The following is a 20610-nucleotide window of genomic DNA, read 5'->3' as shown; positions in this document are numbered from 1 at the left end:
AGGGCTGGGCACACACACGCAGGGTTTGGGCAAACAGGGATTTGGGGCACTGGGCCTGCTGGCAGCTGATAGCACTGAGCAGCAGCCCCAGCGCTGGGCACACGCAGCCCCCCAGCCCTGGGGAGGGCTCTGGGCACCTCGTGGGTTTCACATCTCCAGGCAGGAGTTGCCTGCCAAGGCTTTGGAAGCCACAAGCCAATTGTGTCCCAACAAAGCTGACATTGCCAAGGAAACTGGGATGTATGGGAGACCTGCTACTGATGTGTAATTGTGTTAACTGATAATAATAAAAAAAGACTTGCACTATTCAAAGCCACCACACGCTGAAATATAAAATATTAACAGTGTTATTTCTGGAAATACAATAAGAATAGGAAGTGTATGCATGTATTCCTAAATGGAAAGCTAATGAGATGGGTGCCTCAGGGTGTGAATACTAGAGCTTATAAAAGGGAAAAAATTAAAGTGTATATTAAGAACAGTTCCCTGGAGTCTGAAATATTACAGGGCAGGGGGAGTTCATCCAAACAATATGAAAAAGCCATCTTTTTTTAAATTTAGAGAGTCCTTTTTAAAAAGCATGGTACATATAATTTTTCTTTTCTCAGGTGTCAGTAACCTCCTGAACTGCCACAAAGCTTTTAAAAAGCCAGTATGTCAGGGTCTGCAGAAGCAGGTGGGAGAAGTTCAGATTTGCACAGGGGCTCCACACAAGATATCCCCAACGCAGCAAAAGCCGCTGCGGTTCTGTTGAGATGCTGATGGCAGAGGCACAGAGATGTGCTGCTGTCTGTGCTCTGTGGCCAATGCCACTCACAGCACTGCAAACCCCAGCAGTGAATGCAAAGCCCTGTGCCCACCCTGCTCCCTCTCTCTGCGAGCACAGCCCAGCTCTCGTGTTCTGTCACTGGACAGAGCCCTGACACCACACGGGCAGAGGGAAGCTCTGGCACCCACACTGTCAACAACAAACTCGTGTGGTATTAACACAGCTGCGGTAGGAAGTCTCCAGTAACTTTCAGCTCTAAAAATCTGCCCCTTTCTCCCTAAACTGGGGATTCTTCAAGCCTGAAAACCTCTGAACAGCACCTGGAACCACATCCGACTCCACAGGGTCCTGAATGACAAACAATAAATGGTAAAAGCTAAAAATTTCTGCATCTGACTGGCCTGCACAAGACCTACAAGAAGAATTAGAGCAGCATTACAGCATTTGGCAGCAGGATAATTAAGAAATAATACATTTAAAAGTTTGCTAATCTCAGAGAATAATCTCATTCTGGCTGTGGTTAGAAAAACAATGGAGGTTCACATCCCTAATAGATTTTTGATGATCCTTGTGCTCCACAGGCTACCTCTAAGAGGTTAAAAAAATAAGTACCAGAAAAGTGGTTAAAAGTAACTGTTTTGATCATTAACAGAATATTGTCTTCAGTTACATAAGTGTTTAAATCTGAAAAAGGGATATGAAAGAAAAGCACTTGAGCACAGCCCTCACTCACAACCTGAGGAGGAACACCAGGTGCCAATTTCAGTGAGGAAACTCGTCACAAGGGCTGGGAGCAGGACTGGTAAAACTTGGGATCCAGAACAGGAGCAGCGCCAAGTCCCTGGGGCAGACAGGGAATCATCAGCTTTGCTCAAGGCAGTGCATGAGCAGTTTATTTCTCACAGCTTGTCCTTGTAGTTCCTCTCTTTCCTCATCCAGCATTATTGGGAACATCCTCCTGTTCTTGACAATGGGAATGTCAACATTTTATTAACGTGTAAATATTATACAGGCTTAAATATTCACACATGCATAACTTTAAGTAGGCTGCATTTCTATTTACAACTACTTATTTAAATTGCTTCCTTTAGATAGAGAATTCTCTCTTCTAGACCCATTGAGTTCTCATATGGATCAGAGTTCCTTTGATCATTAACAACTGCAAAATTTTGGTGCAGCTTTGCTTGCCTGAGGCGCCGCTTTGCTCACGGAAGATCATTCTAGGAAAACACTGTGGGCAAGAGCGTCTGCTTGTCTGGCTATCCATCCTCCAGCAACTTTAGGTGTCAGCAGGCAATTTCAGCTAGATTTGAGAGAGAGGCGCTTGTCTCACACATAGCCCAGCTCTCACCGGCACACGGGGAGCTGGGCAGGTTACACCCACGCCGAGGCCCTGCCTGCTCCTCTGAGCTGCTCTGCGTTGTTTCAGCCCTGGTCTCCTCCCTGAGCCCCTGCTCCCAAAAGCCTCAATTCAAGCCCAGGGATCGGGCACGAAGCTGTGAGCGTGTCCTTGGGGGAATCCAAGGAACACACTCTGAGCTTGGCAAACTGCCCGCAGCAGCTTCCCAGGAGCACCCAGCCCTGCCCGGGCAAACACCAGGAACAGTGGGAGGAGATGAACGGCAGATAGATCAGGAGTAACAACATCACGGGATGGAACACAGGCACAGCAAAACGGGGGAAAGGCTGCTGGAAGGGCCAGCAAGGCAAACGTGCAGAGACAGCCTCTGCAGGTGCTTCCCATGTACTGTGCACGGGCTTGGTCTGACCCAAAAGATGCAACAGGTCAGGGCTGTGCTGACCTCAGACTATTAAATACAGGTCTATTAGGTCTGGATCAAAGACTTATTAGAGTCAGAGCTGGCTCATCTTTGAGTGTTAGGGTCTTAGACACTTGCTCACATTCATTTTGGAGAAACACTGCAGCATCCTGCAGCTCTTCAGTTCACCACAAACATGAGTAGCTATATTTAAAATTTAGGTTATTATAACTTCCTTGTATTTTTTATGTCCAACAAATGAATGGGTCAACTCAGTGGTGAACAGAAAACACTTCTGAAAAAGAGAACCATTCTTTTAAGTGCCTTACTATTAAAATATTTATTCTTTTTAAAAGTTTCCTTCAAAATGACTGTTTTGAAGTCAAAGCACTGGATCTGATACCTCTGTGGATTTTTTTAACATTCAGTTGTAATACTTCAATGTTGATCTGCTCTGATAGTCACAGCATTTAAACCACTGACTTGACTACATGCTGAATAGGGAATTTTTTTTTTTCCTAAGTTTACTGTCACATCCTTTCTTACAATACAGGAAGGAAGAAGGAAAGCAATTTGCAAAATGTTTTATACAATTTGCAACAGCCCTGTTAATGCCACCTAATGCTTTTCTTTTTGAAATTATTTTATCTTAGTTTCTGTCAGGATACAAAATAAAAGAGCTGCTCTCCCAAACTACACAATGTGTTGCAAGAGATTTTAGCATTGGAGTGGGGATTAATCCTGGAGCACAAAACGAGGGAAAGAAGAGATTTAAAGGCAAGCAGGCACACAAGATTTGTGCTGAGGAAGAAAAAGTGTCCCCTAAGCAGCACACACAGGGGATCCAACTGCCCTAAGGGCTGCTGCTGCTGTAGGTCTTCCCTCTAGCCTTCTTTAAAAATCATTTTCTATGATGGAAAGTACCAGATTACAAATATTTTAAGATAGAGTCAATAGAAAAATAATGTTTGGAATGCATGCAGACACCTCAACTGAATTTGTGTTGTAGTACAGCAAGTTCTTCAAACCCCAGCTGTGAGGCAGCACCTCCCAACCTCTGCAAAGATCACTCCTCACTTCGTGCCTTACCTGCCTTGCAACATGCAAAAATTTGCCTCTCTGTGTTGTTTAGGAAAAGGAATTTTACAGAGACTGAATTTGTTTTACACAGTGTCTGCGCCAGAACCCTGGGGGGATCAGATCCCCACAGCCCAAAGCACACCAGATCTGAGTGACTCTTGATCACTCAAAGTGTGACCCCTCAGGGTTTGCTTTATCTTCCCATGAAAAACAAAGAAATGTACCAGGTGCATTTACTCTTTAGGAATATACAGTGTAACCTCCCCAGCATTGTCCATTTCACATTTTATTTCCTTCAGATGGCTACCATATGGCCCTCGTGATTTATTTCACCTGAGCTTCTTCAGTTGTTCCAAACTCCCCCCTTCGGGACTATGATTTCTGTTAGGACACACATCGATCTTCCGTGAGATGGAACATGGAAGAAAAATTTCAAAGTCCTTTCCCCAAGTAAAAACTGCTATAAATATTAATTTAACTTCTCTGCTGCTTTATTTTTAAATTATCCCTCCCTGTCAGTCACAAGGCCTAGAGTCTCACCAATGGTACAGGTGCATTTAAAACAGCACTCTGTAGTTGAAAAGTTCAGAAGTGAAGAAAGACAAGTCTGTAACATAAACTATAACTGAGAAAACTGAGTTTTCAAATGCATATCCTCATCAAACCAAAACAGAAGCCATGGATACACTGAGAATCCTTTCTCTGAAAATGAGTGAGCTCTGTGCCCAAGCTCAGCTTCCGCCCTGCAGCCCTTTCAGTTGCGGAGCTGATCAAAACAAGGTCACAATGATATCCTCCTTTAATGAAAGAAATGTTCCTTTTCCATTCCTCTTTTCTGGGAAACAGGTGAGTTGGTTTTGTTCAAACGTTCAACATTTTAATGAAGATCCCTTTGAAATCACCCTTGAAAAGTGCAGGCCTAATAAGTTTAAGTTTCAAACAGTTCCTGGAAACGGGAGGTCAGAATCCAAAAATCTTTCAGACAATGTCAGTGCACCTGTGAGAATCTTACACGGAGACAACAAAGTCCTCCAAAACCAGCCTGTTACTTCTTGTGTGGAAGAAAAGTAAAAGAAACAAAGGGGGAAAAGTGGCTCAAATTCACAGTTCTGGAATAATTGGCCCTTCCATCTCTGGTTGTGCAGGTAAGAGACACACAGCATTGCAGAAAGGAAGGCCTGGGTAAAGAATCACCCAACATCCCCTCAGCTCCAGAGAACCACCCCTTCCTGCCCCTGGCTCAAGGCAGGGCTGACACAGGAGTCAGAGCAGGGTACTCCCCACTTAGTCATGCCCAGACAGTTTCTAACCCCAAAGTGTTTAGATTCAAACCTTCCTACGCCAGACAGCTCCAGAACACAAGACAGAAGGGCTTTTGTGTTATTGCTAACTAAAAACTAGCATCAACATCCTGCCTCACAGAACAGGTTTTACCATGCTTTCCTTCTCATAGGAAACCTGAATCAAGTGTTTAGTATTTCACTGAAAAGTGACGGCACAGCAGAGAGAATATTGGTAAAGTGAGAATAACACATCATGCATGCTCTCAGATGTTCATTTCTGTGCAAGTCAAAAATCACAGAGAGCAGTTTCAACAAATCTTAACATGCCTCATGCCCAGAAATGGGATTCCTCCTACAAACACCTTAGGAATAAATATCACAACATCTTCCTCTTGTGTCCAGTCTCCTCCCACTTTACTCTATTCACTTACCAAAACCACACAGGTATTTTTATCTTTTTCACCTCTTACCACATGAAATCAGAATATCATGAACCTTCTATAACAAGGCCAAACAAGTTATGGGATCCATTGTTTCATGTCTTAAAAAGCATTCTTAAAAAAGCCCAGAAGGACAGACAGATACGCATTATTTACCTGAAAACAGATTTGTGCTAATGTAAAAAACTTCATTTTGAATGCATCTGTTGGGTACAGATTTGGTGATGGATTCATTACCGAACGTACCTTTGCTTTCAGATCAGCACAGATCTCCAGCTGCCTGTGCCTGGAGTCAGCCAGCAGCGCCTGTGCCTCGTGAGCAGCAGCAGCCTCGGCAGCAGCAGCCAGGGCCCTGAGGACAAAGGCTTTCCTGAGCCGAGCCCAGGCTGACAGCAGCGCTCTGCGCTGCCTCCTGATGCAGTGGTAGTGATCCCGAGCCTTCTCGTGAGCTACCTGAAAGGGGAGGGCGTTTCACAAAGGATTAAAAGCTATTTGTTAATAAAATTGTGATTCTAGACATTTTTGCAAACCTGGCTGTAACCGATTTAGGTCTTGTATCCCCAATATTCCCACGGAATCCAGGGCACTGTGCCCGGTGCCAGGGATGTCACCATGTCCTGGTGTCCTGGGCAGTGACACCCTCCAGCACCACAGCATCCCCCTGGCCCCCTGCTCTCTGTTCAGCTGTGCCTTTGCAATGGGAATAAATGAAATGCAATGGTCCCTCCCTGCCCTGAAGGACATAACATATAAGCAGGTCCTTCAATATTTCTCCAGAGATATTGAGCACTTCCAGCAAGATGAGGCTTTTCCTATCAAATTCTGATCTGCAGAGAAACAGGACACAATAACAGCAATTGTACAAAAGCAGTACAGGGGGGAATCAGCTTCACTTCTTTCCTAGCAGGAAGTTTGGAAATAAAACCTTAGTTGGCCAAGCAGTGCAGTGCCACCACCAGTGTCACCACCTAGCAAAAACTGCAGTGTTTAATCCAAAATCCACTTGCTTTGGCCTAATTCAGTGAGGTTCATGAGGATATTCAAGGTTCAAGGCCTTGATGGAAGCAGTACCAAGTAAGGGTGATAGAATGAGGCAGCAGAGTCTTGAACCTGTCTTATATCCCCAAAATATATAGGGATGAGTGAGATTCTAGAGATGGCTGGCTCTCTCAGGTGCCAAGGGGACCATTCCAGATGCTAATTGCAGGCTCTGGCAGGGAGCAGGGGATGCTGACTCACTCCCAGACATTGCCATCAGCTCCTGGCTGGCTGAAGCTGCTCCTCGAGCTTCCCAGGGCCAAAGCTCAGCACTGTCCCTCAGCAGCTCCCACTGCAGGGCTGCTGCCCCGCACCTCAGGCTCCTGAGCAGGGCAGGGCTGGAGTCTGCTCCTCCAAACACAGAGCTCTGCCAGGACCTGCTCTGGGATCAGCTGAGTGCCTGACCACTCTGCACGGGGCAAGGAGGGCTCCAGGCTGCTGTGCCAGTGGGACACAAACACTTCTAAGAGCAGTGGTTTAGCATTTTCCATAGTCATCGTGCTGATACACACACCAAGACACATCAGCTCAATGAAGAATTATGTCTTAAAATTTTAGATGAACCTTCCAAGGTGTAGGGAGACCCTTTAATGGTATCTGTGCTTACAACATACCTGCATTGTCCAAAGCACACAACTATTCAGCCCTATTCAGGCCAGGGCAAAATTTCTGAAATCCACAAGAACTTTATTTTTAGTCAAACTCTGGCTAATTAGCAGTATCACTTCACTGTCATTCCTTTGCACTAGACATTCCTCAAACACAGGGAAGTAGAAGGTCTAAAAATACAGACAGAGATAAGAAGAGCCTCCTACTTTCCTTATGACATCCTGAAGTGTTCTGGCCTTGAAATGGGTTTCTCAATTAGCTGCTATGTGCTTATTCACTGTGGAGTGCAAGAGGAATCAGCAATCAATTTGAAAGCATTATGTATATAAAAATAGCCTCTCCCTTAGAGTGGGAGATAACTTTCTACTCTTCCTGCTATAGATGTGCCACAGAACAATTAAAATAACTATTCCAAGACAGTGCAACAAAGCTTTACATCCTCACGAAAAATAAAAACACCAAGAGAAGCAGAGTGGCATAACACAGCTATAAAACTGTACAGCAGAAACAATGCTAACAAATTATTTTTGTGAGTTTGGCTGTAAGACTACGTGGAACTAAAAAGTCTGCCCAGGAGTTATTTTGAAGAGATAAGTTTTAAAATTCCTGCATTTAAAAACCAGGGATGTTTCTTCTTTACTGTGCACAACAAAATTTATAATTAAGAAATTTTAACATTAAAAATTTTCAATAAACATACATTCTTTAATACAACCATTCACTACATAGTTTAAGAATGTGCATATTTGAATGAATAGGTAAGCCAGCACTGACCAGCTCCTGCCTGGATTTGTGGGGAAGATACCTCTGCAGCATATCCAGGTACAAAGTCCTCCTCCTCTGAAGATCGCTTGGGTACTGATTGATAACAGTCTGGAAAACCCACTGATCTTCTTCCTTCCAGTCACTGTTCCTACAGGAATACAAAACAATGCATCCCAGTGTAAATTAACCACTGAAAAGGAGGAGTTTGGTTCTGGACATCCCAGCCCCGAGCGGGCTCACAGTCCTGGTGCTGTGAACTGGAGCTGGGTTAGAGGTGAATAAATGGGATTAATGAAATAAAGCAAACATGCATTGCTTTGCTGATATGACACCGTGCCATCATTTGAGTGAATTGTTCTGTTTCTAATCTGGCTTTTTACTGGGGAATGTCACTGTGTTTCTCAAACATGCCACATAATTGGATAATCAGTGACCCCACAGGGAAAATACAGCGTAAAAAGAACAAGATGATCAGACTCCACCACTGAGCACTAAATAAATGATCAAAAGGGAATGAATGAAGTGACAATCCTTGCACACAGCTAAATGAGTGAGGATCTCCAAACAGCCATAAATTCATCAGCAAGGCATAAGAGTCACCATTTTTAGAGTAGGATCTATAGTAATCAGCTTGCATGCCTCTGTCTCAGAAAATGAGGGGAGCAAGAAATAACATCCATCTGAAAGAATACTACAGGCTGGGATGTAGATTTTTAGCCTCAATCTGAACTCTTGGCCCTGAAGGGATTAATGTCAGGCTGTCATTGTCAGCATTAACATCCAAGCAGCAACACTGAGTCAGACCAAAAGGTCTCTCTAGCCCAGTGACCTGGTTTCAGAAGTGACTAAGAGCCCAGGGATAATTAAAAGGCAATCATGAGACTCTACCCACCCCCCAAATTCCTGCTGCCTCCAGCTGCTGCAGTTCCTGGACTCCCAGGCCAGCAGCCCTGTCGCAGTGTTCCATAGCACTGCATCCAGTGAGGCGCTGGAACAGCCTTATCTTTATGCAGGCTGAAAGAACAGGTGCTTCAAAAAGGGGATTTTTGTGAGAAACCTCACAGGTAATTAACATTAAGCTAGACTCCATGATCTACCACTAAATAAATCAGTAATCCTCCCCTGTGAGTCCTGACACACCTCAGTATGAGGTGACACACCTCAGTACGGTGGCACCTGAACGTGCCACTTCAGTGACAGTAGGGAGACAGTTCTAAGAGCTGAGACTCTGCTTTGTAACGTTTCACTTTGGATATTTCTGCCCACGTGGGCTGGTGCACAGACAGAGATCTGCCTGCAGAGAGGAGGAGAGAGGCGGGGTGGGATCCCTGAGAGCAGGGAGCAGCCCCAGCCACCAGGCAGCTCCTTCCTGCCACAGCTGCACTGCTCCTGCCGCCCCGCACCGCTGTCAGCTCCTGCTCGTTTATATTCCTCTAATGCCAGCCAGCCAAACCTCTGCACTGCTCACAACAAGGACAAGGTTCTCTGGGAGATCCTTTGGGGAGCAATCAGCTGGAGAGACAGCTACAAGTGGTTTATTGTAAGTAGGGACAAACTGACTGCCAATGCCTCGGTTTGTCAGCTGTGCCAGAATTTGTCAGCTGTGCTGAGATTTTGTCAGCTGCTTGTAGAAAAATAGTGAAAAAAAAAAAAAAAACCCAACCAAAAAACCCAAAACAGCATGACCCAGCCCAGCATATTCATAGCCACCAAACACATGGAGAATTTCAACATATCCTGCTGAGTGAATCTGAGATGTCACCTCACTTACACTTCTGTAAAATTCCAGAAAGGAATATCTCATCTAAAACAAGTCTGAAAAGTGCCAACACATTTGACATGAATATTTAAGGTATTATCAAGTTCCTGCACTGTCAAGATATTGACAAACATTTGCCAGGCTGAACGCCTGACCTAAATTTTAAATGCAGAGCTTGGTTTTCTTGTATGCAGCATTGTAGCAGAGCACAGCACAATCTCTGTTTGTTTCAGAGCTGAAACACAGCAATTGTCTCACCCGCACAGCCCGAGGCAGCTGCTTCCTTTGGAACAGATTTAGCCAGCGCTAATCCCTGGCTTTGCACACTCCAAGGAACACAAACGGCTCCAGGGGAGCTCCCTCTCCCTGCTGCAACCCCGCGCATCCCGCGCTGCAGCACCGGCACCATGGCCATCGGCGGGCACACACAGGGCCGCCGTGCCACCGCACAGTGCCACAATGCCACCCTGACGCACAGGGCCGCCGTGCCACCACACACACAGGGCCACAATGCCACCCTGACGCACAGGGCCCGTGCCACCGCACACAGGCCACAGTGCACACACACACAGGCCACCGTGACACCAACCCACAGGGCCACCGTGCACCACACCACAGGCCACATAGTGCCACCATGACCCACAGAGTGCTACCGTGCCACCACACACACAGTGCTACCATGACAGAGTGCCACCGTGACACCACATACACAGTGCCAACCGTGCCAGAGTGCCACAATGCCACCACACAGGGCCACCATGCACCACTACACAGTGCCACCATGCCACCGCACATACACAGTGCCAACCGTGCCAGAGTGCCACAATGCCACCACACAGAGTGCCACCGTGCCACCGGGTGAGAAGCCCAGCCCCTCTGTCACTGAAGGCACTGCCCATTGCAGCACAAACAGCCCGCAGGGGCCTGGAAGAGGAATCCACCCTGAACCTGCTCCCCCATTCCTTTGAAAGGATGCTGCACAGGATGCAGTGCTGAGCCTGCAATGCTCCATTCATCCTTCAGTCATTTAAATAATTCAGACACCCTCAGAAATTGTGGAAAAAATATAATAGTGCTTAAAGAATCATTCTAACATGCATCAGTCCAAGCCCACAATTTGTGGAATAGCTCACGACCTGGGTATTTCCCAAGCACAAACATTTGTGTTTCAGCAACATAAAAAAAAAAATTAAATTAGATTATAAAATATTGTAATCTTGTATAAGGCTTGAAATCAAACCCAAGCTCTTCTTCCATTTCTAAAAGCAATGACTACTGCAATGTGCATTCTAGTGTGAATGAAAATCACACAGAATAGACCAGACCAGAACATTATCTTATTCCAAAATTTCTGGTTTGAACATTTTATGTACATTTTCCAAATTCTGTTCCAGACAGTCTGAAGTGGTAAAAAAAGGGGATGTGCAATGCCAGAGTAGTATTAACTGAAGGTTTCTTTACTGTACAATCAACATAGGATGGCAGAGGAAGTGAAGTGGCCAAGTGACCCAGCTATTGTGTTATCATAGAATCATGTGCTACTGAGCAACCTCTCAAATGACAAAAATAAGAAAAGAATGCATTGCAGGAGGATGTGTGGCCTCTCTGGGTACAGAGCAGTGGCAGGAGCTGCAAAGGCTTTCCTAAGGCTGAATTAAGCACAAGAGCACAGGGGTACACACCAAGGTCGAGGGGCTGTCACTCCAATATCTGTGCCAGCTGGATCACAGTTAGCACGATGAATTATACAATACTTCAATCACAAGGCTGCATCTTTGCAAACTCATAGGATATCTCCATGCAAATTAGCCAATATAAATGTAAGAAGTGAGTTTTACAAATTCATACCTTGGAAGCAAGCAATGCTATAAGAACAAAGTCTTTCTTGTTTTAAAATTGAAAACTAATTTTTACTCCTGTTGTGGATAAAATCACTTGAACATAAATGAGCAACACATTAAAAATTTGAAGACCAGAAGGCAAACAAAAGTCCCCAAGGTCTAGTTTTAAATCAAATGCCTGATTGATGATTGCTGGTGGTTCGTTTATGATCCCCTCAATTTCCAGTTCTCAGGGCTGGCCCAAGCTGGGTCTGTGTCCCTGCAGCCTCTCACAGATTCCTGCCCCATCCACTGCATTTCTCCCCTCTAGGGATCACACCTCCCTCCTTCCAAGCGCCACTGCACATGTGTTCAGGCTACCACTGATTTTCTTTCATTGCAGATATGGTATTTTATCTTTAAATCCTGATATTATTTAATTATTGGTGCAAAATTAACTGACTCCAGACCTAAACTCACACTTGGCCTATGATCACTGAAAATACTACGGCAGATTTTTCAACCATTTTCAGAAATTCTGTTGTCTATATCCACATCTGTCTATTGTTCAGTAGCACACATGCTGTGTGAGTCAAGGATTTTAATTTATGAATTTTCATCAAAGTTGTGTTCATCATGAACTTTGACACAAATTTGATTAAAACTGCGAGAAAGACTTTGTACATATTTACTGATTTAGCATTTGCCACAGATTTTCTTATTGAGGTTGTTAGAACTTCTTCTGTAAGAGAAACTATAACAAAATATCAGAGAGAGCAGCAAAAGAACTGCCTAAATTTGCCATTTGTGGCTCCATAATTCAAAACAATTTTCAATAAGTATCATGTCCCAACTGCTAGGATGATCCAGTAATAACATGTATGTTTCAGGTACCACAAGAACACAGAATATTTGTACAATCTGTACAAAAGATAAGTAGATCATACCATCCCTTTCTATGGCAGCCAGCATCTTCAGCCTGTTTCAGCACACCAGACTCATTCAGCAGCAGGGACAGAACAAACACTGCACTGTATGTGTACACAGAAAACCGATTTGGAAGCAACATGAGATTGTTCTACCAAAGAAATTCAGGGACCTTCCTGTTCCCCCCGGTTTCTCCTGCCCAGGCCTCAAACCACTCCACTGGCCAACCCTCTCTTAGTCATTTGACAGCCTGAAGCCATCCAAAGGAATATCAGGGATGGCAAAGACAAATGCCACGCAATGTCTGCAACTCAGGACCTCCTGGCCTCTAGGCAGCCTCAGCAGGAAGGCTAAGCTTTATGTTATTAATACACAGGTTTATTACACTTCTAGATCATTATGAATACTGCTCTTGCAATAAACACTTTCATTTACAGAAAAATCTCTCCTCCTTTTGGTTATCTGAATCAGAGCTATATACATATTTTGTATTTCTTTGTGATGACAATTAATGCAGAGATCCAAAATTTGTGATAACATTGGACCTTTTTATCTGCTTAATAGATAAAAGTCCCGGAGGTGTGTCTTGGAAAAAGACTGTACTTCTCTGTCATAATCTTGCTAGTGTAATTACCATAGAGAAGGAGCAATTTCCATTCCTGCAAGAGCATATGCAAAGGACATTTGATGCACACCAGATTGTTGGTTTCCTTAATCCACCAAACACACTGTTTGTTATTTCAGCTGATCGCCCTTGCAAGGCCTGCAAGCTCCACTGCAGCTGTGAGAGCACCGCGTGCCCAAGCCCAGGGCTGGGCAGTGCCTGCCCTGCTTGCACAGAGCAGAGCCACACCGAGTGAGACAGCCACCCAGATCCCAGCCCAGGCACACAGCTCAGCCCTGCACAGGTGTGGCAGTACCTGCACAGAGCCACCCACAGCACCAGAGCACAGCCCAGGCACACAGCTCAGCCCTGCACAGGTGTGGCAGTACCTGCACAGAGCACAGCCCAGGTACTCAGCCCAGCCCTGCACAGAGCACACCCCAGGTACACAGTTCATCCCTGCACAGGTGTGGCAGTACCTGCACAGAGCCACCCACAGCACCAGAGCACAGCCCAGGCACTCAGCTGAGCCCTGCACAGACCCACACAGGTGTGGCAGTACCTGCACAGAGCCTCCCCAGAGCACCAGATCCCAGCCCAGGCACTCAGCTCAGCCCTGCACAGGGGCCCCACAGCACCCAGATCCCAGCCCAGGCACACAGCTGAGCCCTGCACAGGTGTGGCAGTACCTGCACAGAGCACAGCCCAGGTACTCAGCTGAGCCCTGCACAGGTGTGGCAGTACCTGCACAGATCCCAGCCCAGGTACTCAGCCCAGCCCTGCACAGGTGTGGCAGTACCTGGATAAAGCCTCCAGCTGCTGATCCACCTGCTGGAGCTTGGCCCCGTAGCCGCGGGCGAGCTCCTGGTACTCCTCCAGCACCAGGGCCTGCAGGTCAGGGTAGGGGCACTCCAGAGACACCAGCTCGGGAGGAACTTCAAGGAAAAGCCCGTTTGTATCTTCAGGAGAGTGCTCCAACGCCTGCAATGCAGAAATGCTGTTCAGGGCACTACTCTGCACCGTATTTACCCCCTCAATCAACCTCTACTTGAACTCATAAGGAAAAGCTTACATTTTCTTTGTACTCTTCGAGCTCTCTTTCCAAAGCCAGACTTTCAAGGATGAGACCTTCCAAAATTGCCTTCTGTTGATTCTTCATAAATTTGATCTATTTCATGAAACATGTTACTGTTACTCTTTCTCTTGCTACAATATGAAAACTCTTATTTAGAAACAGAGTCAGATTTCCAGCCCTACACTGCTACTGTTTTACAGACTTGGGTGAGCAGATTTACACCATGATAAGAAGGGGGGTTAATGGCACACTCTGCATGTGAGCTATAATCTCAAAGTTCAACAAAAAATAAATTAAAATGCTAAAAATATGGTGATAGCAAATTGTAAAAATAAAGTTAAAACACCAACCTGCTGTAGCACCTCAGCTGAATTGATCTTGGGTTTCTGACAAGATTCTTTTGAGAGGTAGCGCTGCACTTGAGACAGCTTGAGTTTCAGATCCTCCTTGAGCTGCCAGACAGGAACTAAAGCGTTTGTTTGATAAGTGTCCCACTCCTTGCACAGTTTCTGCTCTGTAAGAACATAAAGCTTTCTCAAACACACAAAAGATGTTACACAGCATGCGCTATGTAAATCTAAACCTGTCAAGGAAGGGATTAAAAAACCCAAACAAGATAATGTTGACTATAAAAAAGTAATTAAGAAATTAATAAAAAATTCTTACCCAATTCCCTCAAATCAAAAAAAAAGTTGTTCTTATTGCTTTCTTCATCAAGAAAAGTCTTCATTTCTTCTTCTGCTTTTTGCCTGAAGGAAATCAACATGCATTTTGCAGAAAGACCTAATTTCTTATTCATTACATTTGCAAGAACGATGAGCCTCAAATACCCCAATAATTACATTAAAAAGGAGATTCTTTGCCTGGGAAGGTATGAAGTGAAGGCCTTGGACACAAAGATGGTAAAGGAGCCACAAATGCTCTTGTTGAGTACACAGGGTAGTGCACAAGGGCACTGTTAATGTCCCCTGTTGTGTGACCTCAACACACAGCCTAGAGACAGCCTCTGAAGGAACTAAAAGGCATCTGGAAACTTTTGATATTTTTATATTCTTACAAAGACACAGGCTTCAGATGCTGCAGATCAACTGAAAGCTCTGGGAGCAGCGTTCCCTGTTCTCCCTGCCCTCAGGTGAGCTCCTCATGTCACAGACCCCTCTCCGCGTGCATCACAAACCTTCCTTCCCCACACAAAAATACCTTCAGATCAGGTATTATAATCTTTTGTTCTCAGAGTCCCTTGAGCCAATTATGCCAGCCCAAAACCTCTGTCTGCTGGTCTCTTCAGCAATCACTCATTCAGGGTCCTCAGCCCTTACCTGCTTTCACTCAGCCTTTTATACTCTTGCCACCACACCTGACGATGCTGTTTCAGCAGCATTTGCTCTTTGCTGATTTTGGAAACTTGCTCTGCTTTTTTAATCTGCAGGGAAAATTAAAGGCTGTGTTTTGAACATATTCAACAGATTTATCAAATGCCTTCACATGGAAACTTTTAAATACAGAATGATAACCTAATAAAAAAATAACATCTAATAGCTTTTTTTAAAACTGTGTTTTTCTAAAGAACAATGGGGTCAAATGTAACCAATTTTCATTAAATAGGTTTGTTGCATTTCAAATCACAATTAATGAGAGGAGAAAGTGAAAAAAAAAAAAAAAAAATCAGTCCATTTTCTTCTTTCCTGTCCCATTCCTGTCCCTGGAAGTAAAGATGAGGAAAGATAAACAGAAGAACAAAAAACATACTTTCTTACTGGTGGGAAGATGAAAGATGAAAATATGTCATGAAAAAATTTCAAAAATGCATTACTAAAAAAAGTTTTTTACAAAATCTATCCAATTAGAGAGGCTCTCAAAGGGAGGACTTCACAAAAACCTTGCTTCACACTTTGGATAAAACAGGAACACCTGCTTCATCAAAGATAATGTCTCGCTTTTATTGCTTACATATTTCCACAGTCTAAAAGTTCCCTCTATGTCATGAAACATATTACTGTTACTTCTGTTACAATATGAAAACTCCTATATGAAATCAGACTTAGCAAACAGAATACTGCATTTAAAGCAATTTGAAAATAGTTACATCTGCAAACCAATTCTAAAACTAAGTGAAACAAAAGTTGAAGTACTTTTATATGTAAGGTTCAACATGCTCTTGAAATTATTTTACAGCAACAGCATTGCCATTTATGTATAACTGCTGCAATATTACCTTTTTTCCCTGTTGGGCTGTCTTTTTATTTCTTAAGCAGTCGGCAGCTGATTTACCATTTGTTTCTTTGCTTGTGCCTCAAAGGAAGAAGAACCCAGCTCTTCAAAATCTGAATGGCTTGAATCAGATATGTTCCACCTCCTACAAAAAGTAGTAGGTGGAACACATACTAGTCTCTCAGGAGTTTCCACCATGCATATTTTACTACCTACTCAGTTGGAAAACACTTGAGAAGGTGAAAAAACAAAAGAAAGATGAAAACATAAAGCTTGAATGAATTCAGTAGAATTTGGTATTGCCAATCCATGACCAATATCTGCCAGAACTGTTGCTATATGATACCTACATGCACTAAAGAAGCAAAATAATAATAATAATCATTTATAGTCTATTTTTTTCTCTCTCATTCACCCACCCTTCCCTAGCATTAAATAAGGCTCCTCTTGTCTTTTAGCCCTTGAGATGTTCTACACTAATTTATACCTTTCTGTCTGCTCTACATTTACATTTTATGGCAATTAAACATTTTTAATCTTCTTTTTAAGATCTACCTCCACTTGAGTTTTGGAAATCCTCACTTCATATCTTTTTGTTTGGCTTTTTTTCTGGATCAGCCTTCCCTTCTCATTTAATCACACAAATTCTTCATTGCCCCCAGGATTATGTAATAAATTTGGGTGAATTTCCTCAAGGCAGTAAAACACAGATTTTTCTTGTCTTTTGAGGAAGTAGAATCCACACATACTTTGCATCCCTGATCTAAACAAAATCTCCACAATGACATTAACACATCCAAATCCCAGTATAGCTATGATAAACTTTCATATCTGACCCCCTCTGGCTGAAAGAAATAAGGTCACTGAATTTCAAAAGCATTCACATTATAAATGAAACAAAAATCATACCTTTAACTGAATTTGTGCAGAGGCCATTTTTGCCTCTGCAGTGAGTTCATACAAATGTTTGTAGTCAACAGGTTTGTACTTCTGGCTGCAAGGAGCATTTCTGGCAGGAACCACCAAATTGTCTAGTTATCATATAAAACACACAAGGACATTTCAATTTATCAAGAAATAATTTAAGTGCAAGGCATAAAACAAAAGCTCTATAGATAGAAATCAGATCCAATGTTTTCAACACTAGAAGTTTTCATACCAATATTGTTAGTTAGTGAATGACAATTTGAAACAAACTAATTCACTAACATTAAAATTATATAAGAAACAGTAACCAGTTGTTTGTTTACAAAAAGCTAATTTGACAAGTCTTTAGTTTACATGTGAATTTAGTTATCAATTCATTTTAAACTGCATTTACAGGCATTGTAATAACGTCTTATACAGATAAACCTAAATTTCAATAAATGCATCCTTCTTGCACTGATTGGAAAACTGCCCCAATGTTTTTTGCAACCTATGGGTTGAGCAGCAGGAGTAGTTTTTTTCTGGAAGGTATAAAATTGAGGTACAATTACAATTGTAAATGAGCTACCTGAACTTTTGCCCTGGCACACAGATACTCAGTCATTCCACATAAGCTAGGAGGCTTACAGGGATCAGGGACGGGCATTTCCTTACAAACTCTGCTTTAGTTTTCCTCGGTAGTGAAATTGGCTGTTTTGTTTCACATTCCCTACTAAGCTCTGTGGCTGGCAGTGCTGTGCCTGACATGTGGTTTCACAGAGGGGCAAAAGGTAAAATAAATCCTGCAGGGCCATCCCAGGGTCCTCCTTCAAGCCTCCCCCAGGGTTTCCATGTGCTGCATGCCCACACAAAGCTGACAGCACCTCTCCAGATGATGCCCCATTGGGAAGGGCTTTTCCAAGCCCCCTGCCCTGGGACAGGCAGAAATGGGCACTGAATGGATGGGAGCAGCCCTGGGGAGAGCAACTTGGGGATCCTGTGGGCAAAAAACTGGGCATGAGCTGGCAGGGAGCCCAGCAAGCCAGCCTGGGCCCGGCCTGCAGGAGAGGCAGCGTGGCATTCAGTTATTGACTCATTTGATGAATGGTGCCAGGGCAGGGGCTCTGCCCCTCTGCAGAGACCAACACTGAGCTCCAGAACACGGGGGACAGAAACCTGGCCCAGAGACCCTGGAAACGGCTGGAACATTTCTCCTGTGAAGACAGGCTGACAGAGGAGGGGATGCTCGGCCAGAGGACACTGCACAGAAACTTTATTGCAGCCTCTTGGTATGTAAAGGGAGCTTCCATGGGAAACAAAGGCTCTTCACCAGGATCTGCAGTGACAGCCTGAAAGGAGGGTGGGTACACACAGGAGCTAAAGAAGGAACTGCTCCTGGCAGGGTGGGCAGGCCCTGGCACAGGTGCCCAGAGCAGCTGGGGCTGCCCCTGCATCCCTGGCAGTGCCCAGGGCCAGGCTGGACAGGGCTGGAGCACCTGGGACAGGGGAAGGTGTCCCTGCCATGGCTGGGGTGGCACTGGGGGGGCTTTAAGGTCCCTCCCAACTCAAACCATAACCAGGGTGTTATAACAGCTCCTACATGAGGCTGTTCATTGCAGAGTGTTTCATAAAGAGTCAAGAAAACAATTAAACATGATAGCATACATACCTTCACCACCAATCCTATGAGCTAAAAACAACGCTCCATGGTCCAATTCATCCATTTTTATTTTTTATGTATTTTTATACCTGTTGAGAAACAAACATAGGTTTTGAGAATACTAACATTGTGGATGCAATCTAAAAACACTTTCAAAAATATCTATTGTTTTTTGAGAAGAGGTACATCTCACTTGAAATGTAATTAGACAAATTCCTCCAGTTTATCTTTCATTTTAGGAGAGCTTTCATGTGCCTCATACCATTTAGCAGCCAGGAAAAGAAAACACTATTTCCTTGATGAATTTGTAATGCTGTGACATAGCTCATCTATTCTTTGCTTTATGCTTTTCAAAATATGACTCCTTCAATCCAAATGTCAGATCAGGTTTTGAGGTGTGCTTTGCTTTATAGAAATGAAGCCTGGAAAGATCAGTCTTTCCTTCTTTTGGAGACTGCCCGGGTCCCTTTAACCCCTCTGCAGTAACACCTGTGAAACCAGGGCAGTTGTTTGGGCAGCAGTGGCTCAGCTCCTGGTGAGCAGCACGCATCAGGCACCCACATCATCATGGCTCAAACGGGATGTGTCACATGCAATACGTTACACAGCACAGTAAAAAAAATGCCTTGTATGTGCCAGACCCCTTACTTTCAATTAAGCATGCATTGGTGTCATCCCAGGTCTGGCACAGAAATAAAAGCAGTAGTTCCACCTGAGGTGCTTCAGCTGAACTGAACCCACAGCTGAGTCACACCAGAAAGGAAAGGCCATGTCCAGCAAGGCTCCCCATGAACCCCCTCCCTCAAACCCAGTCATACTGCGCCAAAATCTCATACACACAAAATTCCACCTCTTTGTCACACCTTTGACAGTTGCCTGGCCCCACAGCAAGCAGCAATACAGCAAATAGTAGAGCAGCAAAATTTATTCATTTGTGGAGTTATTTCCTCACTGTTTTAGTAGGATGAACTGGTTTATCGCTACAAATTCCAAGGATTGCACAACGCAACAGGAAGGTGGGAAGGCAGACCAGCAGAAGAAATGTAAAGGGGGCTGCTCTGACAGAGAACTATTGATGTCAGCCAAAGGAAAAGGTGAGACTGCAGCTGAAGGCAGTTTACAGCGCACTTTGCCGTGAGCTGTTTGACACTCTGCATCCAGCCCTCTGCTATTGACAGTCAGTCCTCCTGTGCCTGCTTTCTGTGGTTTCTGATCATCTGAGCGCTGCTCCTACTGACAAACTTGGGGAGGGAGTACCACAGTGACTCTCATCTACACCACACAGCGAGGGCAAAAATAACACTGATGGAAAATTGGGAGTACTCAAAAGCCCTAAGAAGATTGGATGCATCACAGGCACTTCCCTCTATTAAAACCTTTTATTACTGTTCCCTGTGCAGCTGCCGCATCAGCGTCACTCTCCTGCATTACACATTTGGGGAACCATCATCCTAATCTGGGCCCATCTGGCCAGCTTTAAATGACAAGCTTCTAACACAAGACACGCTGTCCTTTTTGAAAAATAACTATGGATACCAGAAAGATTAGCAGCAGCAGAGCTACCCCTCTGGGTTATTTATTTATTTGTTCATTTGGCAAATTGTTAATATCTTCTTTCTACTGACATGTTTCTGATTTCATGTCAGTATTTGAGCAAAACTTCACACATATTAACCTTAGCTTCACCTCCTTTCACAAGAAACCAGGAATACATCTCGAGAACAGAACTGATGCAAAAAATTTACTGGCCATTTTCTGTAAATTTAGGGCTACTGTATTTGATGAACCAAGTCCTTAATCCCTTCTGGCCAACCCATTTCTCCCTTCCACAATGATGTCATACGTTTGCATTTGATCTCAGCCTTTCACAGGCATTATTTTCTGTTATTCAACATTATGAACTA

The 20610-nt window shown here is 44.1% G+C and overlaps 1 protein-coding gene across 5 annotated transcripts in view; it reads right to left on the bottom strand.

Moving 5' to 3' along the window:
* CCDC148 (coiled-coil domain containing 148) overlaps positions 1-20610 on the bottom strand; it is a 45544-nt gene that overhangs the window by 15403 nt on the left and 9531 nt on the right. For 4 of the 5 annotated variants that reach the window (XM_064718530.1, XM_064718534.1, XM_064718532.1 and 1 more), the window contains exons 2-10: positions 18716-18795; positions 17050-17171; positions 15249-15352; positions 14596-14678; positions 14280-14443; positions 13927-14022; positions 13654-13835; positions 7754-7892; positions 5579-5785 (exon numbers count right to left, since the gene is read on the bottom strand). In XM_064718530.1, the coding sequence (XP_064574600.1) occupies positions 5579-5785; positions 7754-7892; positions 13654-13835; positions 13927-14022; positions 14280-14443; positions 14596-14678; positions 15249-15352; positions 17050-17171; positions 18716-18770 (1152 nt within the window). In that variant the 5' untranslated portion in view covers positions 18771-18795. The remainder of the gene's footprint in view (positions 1-5578; positions 5786-7753; positions 7893-13653; positions 13836-13926; positions 14023-14279; positions 14444-14595; positions 14679-15248; positions 15353-17049; positions 17172-18715; positions 18796-20610) is intronic. The other variant, XM_064718533.1, reaches the window with a different exon arrangement.

Source organism: Zonotrichia leucophrys, chromosome 7 (genome assembly GCF_028769735.1).
Source record: "Zonotrichia leucophrys gambelii isolate GWCS_2022_RI chromosome 7, RI_Zleu_2.0, whole genome shotgun sequence".
In the NCBI taxonomy this organism is placed as follows: Eukaryota; Metazoa; Chordata; class Aves; order Passeriformes; family Passerellidae; genus Zonotrichia; species Zonotrichia leucophrys.
The sequence above is the reverse complement of the archived record's forward strand: the minus strand, read 5'-3'. Positions and strand labels throughout refer to the sequence as shown.